The sequence below is a fragment of the Bison bison genome, unplaced genomic scaffold (genome assembly GCF_000754665.1).
Source record: "Bison bison bison isolate TAMUID 2011002044 unplaced genomic scaffold, Bison_UMD1.0 scf7180017864281, whole genome shotgun sequence".
Lineage (NCBI taxonomy): Eukaryota > Metazoa > Chordata > Mammalia > Artiodactyla > Bovidae > Bison > Bison bison.
Genome location: NW_011494853.1, coordinates 1,051,859 through 1,060,077, shown reverse-complemented (window position 1 = coordinate 1,060,077; position 8,219 = coordinate 1,051,859). Strand labels below are relative to the sequence as shown.

The following is an 8,219-nucleotide window of genomic DNA, read 5'->3' as shown; positions in this document are numbered from 1 at the left end:
AAGTTGTATCCATTCTCTCCTACCAGCCAACCTTCCACTTTGAAACTCACACCCAGTCTGGTGCCCGATAACAGGTTACAAACAGGTGATGTGACGTCTCAGGGAGAGCACCCAGGAAAGTTCAGGATTGGGTTTTTTCCCATGAGTTCATCTTGTTAGGAAGGAGTGTGTGAATGTGGACCAAGTTTACATCCTTTTCTAAATAAGAGTGACCTGGAGCATTTGTGATCCAGGGTAAAATCATGATCTCATTAGCCTCTAAGACAGGTGAGAGAGCAGGTCAGCTCATTCATCTTGTATTTCCTGTAAGGAAAATGGTGTTTGAGGACCAATCCTCTAAAAGCATTTGACATGGAACTTGCTAAATTATCAACACAGCAAAAAGTTACTTTATTCAGAATATTTCATTTTGGACAATTTCCATATAAAACAGTTACAGGTCAGCACTACTCTACTGAAATACAGGCAATTAGAATATCTGAGGCTTCATCTCATATTTAATACAAGATCATGGGAAAGTTACTGGGGGTGTTCCCAGGGTGCTTAGTTCAACGTCATCATACTCAGGGTCCCCTTTCTTCCCCTGGAGCAGCCAGGGGCTCTCTTCTCCTTCCCCAGGATCAGCCACCTCTCTGGAGAAGTTCAGAGAAGAGCCTAAAATAGTAAAGAGAAGTTTGATTAGAACTGAGACATGGGGACAGGACAGAGCCCTACGGTGGAAGGGAGTCAAGCAAGTGGTTATGACAAAGCATCCCTGGGACCCAGGTGTGGGCAGGGAGGCTCAGGCTATTTCACATCAGTTACAGTGAGGATGGATCCCAGCTGGCCTCTCAGATCCAGTTCATGTGGTTTCTGGGGCCTCAGCTCATGTTGAAATCCTGCATCACAGGAGATCTGTGCTCACACAGGAGCCCTGGGAAGACCTGTTTCCAGGCTACACAGTACCAAGGAGACGCCCAACAATAGTAAGAATCATAAAAAGGAATTTAAATCTTCTCCTTTCACAGGTCATAGGTGCAAATTCACAATAAGAGGGAGACTGGAGACAGGAAAAATCTGAATTCCTCACTCACAACCCAAGTCTGCTCTTAGTTGACAATGTTCACAAATAGTATCACAGGTGCAGCCACAGATGGCCCCTCCCCAGAGACTACACAGGTCCTCAAATGGAGAAATATTCTTTTCTAGTGAATGAGTGTCTTCTCCTGGCTACTGAAATAACTGGAGCAAATTAGACCTTCAGTTCAGTTCAGTCGCTCAGTTGTGTCCGACTCTTTGCGACCCCATGAATCGCAGCATGCCAGGCCTCCCTGTCCATCACCAGCTCCTAGAGTTCACTCAAACTCATGTGCTTCAAGTCTGTGATGCCATCCAGCCATCTCATCCTCTGTCGTCCCCTTCTCCTCCTGCCCCCAATCCTTCCCAGCATCAGGGTCTTTTCCAATGAGTCAACTCTTCGCATGAGGTGGCCAAAGTATTGGAGTTTCAGCCTCAGCATCAGTCCTTCCAATGAACACCCAGGACTGGTTTCCTTTAGGATGGACTGGTTGGATCTCCTTGCAGTCCAAGGGACTCTCAAGAGTCTTCTCCAACACCACAGTTCAAAAGCATCAATTCTTCGGCTCTCAGCTTTCTTCACAGTCCAACTCTCACATCCATACATGACTACTGGAAAAACCATAGCCTTGACTAGATGGACCTTTGTTGGCAAAGTAATATCTCTGCTTTTTAATGTGCTATCTAGGTCGATCATAACTTTCCTTCCAAGGAGTAAGGGTCTTTTAATTTCATGGCTGCAATCACCATCTGCAGTGATTTTTGGAGCCCCCAAAAACAAAGTCTGACACTGTTGCCATTGTTTCCCCATCTATTTCCCATGAAGTGATGGGACCAGATGTCATAATCTTAGTTTTCTGAATGTTGAGCTTTAAGCTAACTTTTTCACTCTCCTGTTTCACTTTCATCAAGAGGCTCTTTAGTTCCTCTTCACTTTCTGCCACAAGGGTGATGTCATCTGCATATCTGAGGTTACTGATATTTCTCCCAGCAGTCTTGATTCCAGCTTGTGCTTCTTCCAGCCCAGCAAACTGATCACAAATGCTGAGTCTATGATCCACCACCATGGCTTAATGTTAAGGTCACCATGTATCATAGACTTTGTACTTGTTAATGTTAACATATAAACAGAGCTCATCTTAGATTATAAAAATGTTTCACCAAATTCAATACTGCAATATATATTTTTAAATCTCTACCTTTCATGTATCAGTTCAGTTCAGCCACTCAGTTGTGGCTGACTTTTTGCCACTGAATGGACCGCAGCACTCCAGGTTTCCCTGTCCATCACCAACTCCTGGAGCTTACTCAAACTCAGCTCCATCGAGTCGGTGATGTCATCCAACCATCTCATCCTCTGTCGTCCCCTTCTCCTCCTGCCTTCAATCTTTTCCAGCATCAGGTTCTTTTTCAATGAGTTAGTTCTTCACATCAGATGGCCAAAGTATTGAAGCTTCAGCTTCAACATCAGTCCTTCCAATGAATATTCAGAACCGATTTCCATTAGGATTTACTGGTTTGATATCCTTGCAGTCCAAGGGACTCTCAAGAGTGTTCTCCAACACCACAGTTCCAAAGCATCAATTCTTTGGCACTTAGCTTTCCGTATAAATATGCTCAATTAATCAATAAATTTCTCTTTTGGCCATGACACAATGCTTGTGGGATCTTAGTTCCTTGACCAGGATTGGACCTGGGCCCTAGCAGTAAAAGCACAGACTCCTAACCACTGGACCACCAGGAAATTCTGTAACCTATAAATCTTAATGCAAGTATATCACATATAAAATGATAAGTTTATGTCACATTAGGGAGACATAAATGCCAAAAGTAGAGTGATTCCTCACTCCTTGCAAGGAATCTAACAGCATTAAAGATGGCATATGGTCAAGATGATGCTATCAAATGTATGAGATTACCTATATTTTGAATCTCTAGGGAGGCCGGGAATTGAGGAGCACAAATTCACCCTTTCCACATAGAAAAATAATAAATCAGCTGACCCCACTCACCTTTCTGGGAGGACCTCACCCCATCCTCCTTCTCTGGGGGTACTTTCTCCTCACTCCCCTGAGAGGCAGGAAGAGTCCCAGGCACTGATACCTCTTCAGCATCATCATAATTTTCAGCAGGGACATCAGTCCTCTGATCTGGGGGTTCCAAGAGAGACAAGGGGATTTGATGAAACCACAGTAAGTGGGTTGGTCTGGGAAATATCTAAGATCCCCTATGATCAAGAGTTTCTGAATTGCTAAATAGAGGCACCAGTCACTTCTTGATTTAAAAGACTTTTTCTCTAAGACCATGGTTCATTTTGATGTACCCATAAACCAAAACATGATTTTATATATCTTAACATTTCCTGAAGGAAGCTACATATCTCAAAGCTACTCTTATGCCACTGAACATTACTAAAGTACTTCAACAAATTGTGCTTTACAGATGTTATTTTTTAAAACATTGTGTGCCTGTTGTGATTCTGGACACAGAGAGCCCGGCCCCAATGTGAGACATCACAAAACAGCCAGAGAAGGAGAAGGATGGACCCCATCTGGACACAAGGGTTGCCTCTGGTCCATCAAAGGAAGACTGTTCCCCTTGCATCTCATCACTATGAGGAGGGAAACTCTCCTCCCCAAAGCCCAGCCGAGGTGGGTTCACCTCTATTACCTGGTTCAGATCTGTAGTCACTGTACTCCTCACCGTCCCTGGTGTAATATGGCAGTTTAATCACTGAGTCATCTGACAGGAAGCCTAACGTGGAGATAAATACCACACAACACACAGAATGACCCTCCCCACACCCACGGGACCTATGTTAAGGTTGGGAAGGGACAGGCCTAGCTCCTGCCATGTAGACAGAGGCTGGGGGCTCATGGGGCTCGAGAGGCCACCCTGCCACTTTGGAGAGCCACCTCTGTGAGCCTGGGGCACATGTGGGGTCTGTGGATGCTGAGAAGACCCACACACCCATTAAGTGGTGACAACCAGAGGTCCCAGGAATGCAGACAGAGACACCCACCTGGGCTACCAAGAAGACTCTCCTTCCGAGTCACAAAGTCATCAAGCTCCTCATACACGGCTTCAGCAAGAGATTCTTCATAGCTGGATAAAGCTGAGAGATCCCCCAGCAGGTCAGAGATGCTGCTCCAGATACCCCGATCCAGCCAGCCCACCTTCATCTCCCTGGTGCTCACATGGGGGCTGCCAGGACCTCGGCTTAACCTCCCACCCCATTCACCGTGTCAGCACCTTCTCCCTTCATCTGATCTGAATCCACAGCTCAGCCCCAACTTGTCTGGTCTCAAAGGAGAGGACATGACTTATGAGAGTTCACACCCCAATCCTAAGAACTTCTGTCTATTCAGCCCTTAGAGCTCAGCATGGAGCACGTGGAACTCTACAGACTCAGAACAGAGACCTGGCCCAGGTTCCCCTCCTCACACCTGCCCCATCTCCTGCCTCCACACACTCTCCCTGGTCCCCAGTTCCCCCTGCAGTCCACCTCTGCGCTCTGCTCTCCATCTGAGCAGCTGAGTCACCAGGATGACGAGGACCAGGAAGAGAAGGGCCCCCAGGAAGAGGCAGAGGACCCCAGGCAGGGAGAAGATGCCAGGGAGAGGATTTGAGGTTGTTTTTGTCCCTAAGGAGAACAAGGGAAGAGGGTTGGAGAAGGTCACACAGAGAAACCCCTGCCAGCATTTCCAGGGAGCTCTGGATGATGGCATCCCAACCTCAGACACAAGTACACTAACAGACTGGGCTCCTCTGGGTCTCGTCCTGAGACAAGTCAACTCCACTCTGGCCAGTGTGGCCCCAAGGCAGAGATGGGGATTGTCAGGGAGCTGCCCTGCTGAGACAGCCTCTGAGGACCCAGCTCATCCCTTCTCCTTGGGCTTCAGGAGACAGAACATCAAACAGTCCTGGGACCCGCACCTCACTGATGAAGAGCAACACACAGGGGCAGGTGGGAGATACTTCGATTCTGCAACATGGAAACCAGACTCACTTGGACCCCCAGGCATGAGAACATTTGACCCTGGGAACCAAGGCAGGGGATTTCCCCAAAGTAATGCCCTGGCTCCTCCCCAACAGCCACGAGCTCCTTAGGCTCTTTCTTCTCCTGAGTTGTCAGACAGCCCACAGAACAGGTCCTCAGAATCTGAGTATTCTCCCCTGTCCGTGGATGGACCACAGTACCTGCTGTAGTCAGGGGCAATGTTGTCCTTGCACCTAAAGAGAAAAACAGCAGTTTGGAGCACGGTGATTGGCCAGAATGCAGGGCAGCCCATTTTTCCCTTCTGAGCCTGAAATCACCCCTCAGTCTCCACAACATCAGTGTCCAGTCCTCCAAGCTCCCCTGTCCTAGATCAGAGCCCCAGCACCAAGATGCTGTCTGGATACAAACTCCCAACCACACCCGGCTCAGCCTGTTACCCCGTGCTGCCCCAGCTCACCCAGGGTGGACCCCGAGCCCCTCACTCACCAGAGCACCTCACACCAGCATCCTGCTCGTGCTTGCAGTCGCTCTGCCCCCAGGGCTCTGCAGCACAGTCCCACAGGGAGGACTCCCGGCCCCAACACCGCACCTCGTCCAGCCAGATGCTCCCATTTCCAGGGCCAAATGCCGCGGCCCGCAGGGCTTCCAGGGCCCTGCCACAGCCCAGCTGCTGACACACCACTTCAGCCTCTGCCAGGCTCCAGGAGTCATCGCACACGGTGCCCCAGGAGCCGCTGTGCCAGACCTCTACCCGCCCTGAGCACTCGCTGTCTCCTCCCCTCAGCCGGAGCTTCTCTCTGTCTGAAAAGGCAGCAGCCCCTCCTGTGACTGCCCTGGTCTGAGGAAGGAGCCCCTGGGAGCCATGGGGAGGGGGCAAGGCCGACATACCTGTGCAGGGGGCAGCAGTTGGACAGCTCTTGGGTCTTCTTCCTGCAAACAATGAACAAAAGACTGAAAATACATATACATAAGAATTGAAGCTGATAGAAATAAATACAAATTCAAAACAACACACACACACACACACAATGAGGGTAAATAGAACCTGTCATAAAATATCAAAACTTGTATATTCTTTCCAGATCATCCTATCAAACCTCCTACCCACTCTATGCAGAGAACCTCTGAGAAAATGATGGCAGGACCTCTGTGAGGGGGTTGCTCATTTTCATGGTCAAAGACTTTACCACCTCCCAGTTTACGGGGTTTAATTGTAGGGAAAACATCATCAATAAAAGGTCTAACAGTTTAATGCCTCTTTGGCCTCAAATGGAAAAGACAAAGAGATGAAAAAAGAGGCAAGGAAGGGAATGAGCCTCTGCTTTTGAAGTATCTCTCGCCACATTCTTAGCTGTGGGTTTGTGTATGTGGAGGGGGAGGGAAGGAGAGAAACAGAGAGAGAAATGTAGAAGGAATAAAGTGCTTTGGTTTGACTATTTGTCGCCCTCCCCAACATTTATTTATTTCATTCAACATTTACTATCAAAATCTCAATTCCCAATATAACAGTATTTAGTGGTAGAGCCTTCTCAAACTCTTCCAAAAACAAAAGAAAGGAACACCTCCAAATTCACTTTATGAGGCCAACATTATTCTGATACCAAAGCCAGATAAGGACACCATGAGAAAAGGAAATTATGGGCTAATACTCTGATAAATATAAGTGCAAAAATCCTCAACAAAATATTAGAAAACTGAATTAATTTGACAATGTGTTAAAAGAATCATACACCATGATCTAGTGATATTTGTTCCAAGGATGCAAGGATAGTTCAACATTCACAAATTAATCAATGTGATACACCAAATAAACAAAATGAAGATAAAAATCGTATCCTTAAAGGATGAAGAAAAAGTGACAAATTCAACATCCATTTATGGTAAAAATTCTTTTACAAAGTAGGTATAGAAGGATTTCATCTAAGCATAATTAAGGCCATGTGAGAAATTCACAGCTAATATCATACTTGACTGTAAAAAAACAAAAGCTTTTCCTCTGAAATCAGACACAAGACAAAAATGTCTATTTTCACCACTTTTATTCAACTTAGTTTTGGTAGTCCTATCCAGATCCATCAGGCAATAAAAAGAAAATCAAGATATCCAAATCTGAAAGGAAGAGGCAAAATTGACACTATTTCCAGATTGAAAAATGAAAGTGTTAGTCACTCAGTCATGTCTTGTCTCTTTGTGACCCCAAGGACTATAGCCCACCAGGCTCCTCTGTCCATGGGTTTCTCCAGGCAAGAATACTGGAGTGGGTTGCCATTTCCTCCTCCAGGGGATCTTCCCAACCCAGGAATTGAACCCAGGTCTCTTGCATTGCAGACAGATTCTTTACCATCCAAGTCATGAGGAAGGAAACTCCCAAACACTAAAGACTTCACCAAAAATATGAGAACTAATACAATCAGTAAAGTTGTAGAATGAAAATCTATATACAAAAATCAGTTGCATTTCTACACACTAACAACAAACTGCCATAAGGAGAAAACAATTCTATTTACATTTGCATCAAAAATGGATTAAAAAATCTAGTAATAAATTTAACCAAGATTGTGAAAGACCTGTACACTGAAAACTATAAGACGTTGATGAAAGATACTGAAGATGACTCAAATAAATGGAAAGATATTCTGTGCTCGTGGATTGGAAGATCTAATATTATTAACATGCCCATACTACCCAAAGCAATCTACAGATTCACTGCAATCCATTTCAAAATTCCAATGGAAATTTTCACAGATACAGAACAAACAATCCTAAAATTTGCATGGAATCACAAAAGATGCTGAATACCAAAGCAATCTTGAGAACAAATAACAAAGCTAGAGGAGTCATGCTTCCTGATTTCACACTACATTACAAAGCTATATTAATCAAAACAGTATGTTGTTGGTATAAAAATGGACACAGAGATCAATGGAACAGAATAGAGAGCCAAGAAATAAACCCACATTTCTATGGTCAATTAACTTTTGACATGGAAGCCAAGAATATACAGTGGGGAAAGGACAGTGTTTTCAGTAAATGGCATTGGGAATACTGGACAGTCACATGCAAAAGAATGAAACTGGACCACTATCTTATACCATTCACAAAAATTAACTCAAAATAGATTAAAGACTTGATCACAAGTCCTGAAGCCATAAAATTTCTACAG

At 45.4% G+C, this 8,219-nt stretch overlaps 1 protein-coding gene across 1 annotated transcript in view; it reads right to left on the bottom strand.

The window, feature by feature from the left end:
- Positions 1–366: 366 nt before the first annotated feature.
- Positions 367–8,219, bottom strand: part of LOC104995500 (antigen WC1.1-like) — a 44,397-nt gene continuing 36,544 nt past the window's right edge. The window contains exons 7-14 of the mRNA XM_010849378.1: positions 5,945–6,101; positions 5,543–5,857; positions 5,257–5,289; positions 4,562–4,699; positions 4,079–4,171; positions 3,727–3,810; positions 3,069–3,206; positions 367–654 (exon numbers count right to left, since the gene is read on the bottom strand). Coding sequence (XP_010847680.1) covers positions 509–654; positions 3,069–3,206; positions 3,727–3,810; positions 4,079–4,171; positions 4,562–4,699; positions 5,257–5,289; positions 5,543–5,857; positions 5,945–6,101 — 1,104 coding nt within the window. The 3' untranslated portion in view covers positions 367–508. The remainder of the gene's footprint in view (positions 655–3,068; positions 3,207–3,726; positions 3,811–4,078; positions 4,172–4,561; positions 4,700–5,256; positions 5,290–5,542; positions 5,858–5,944; positions 6,102–8,219) is intronic.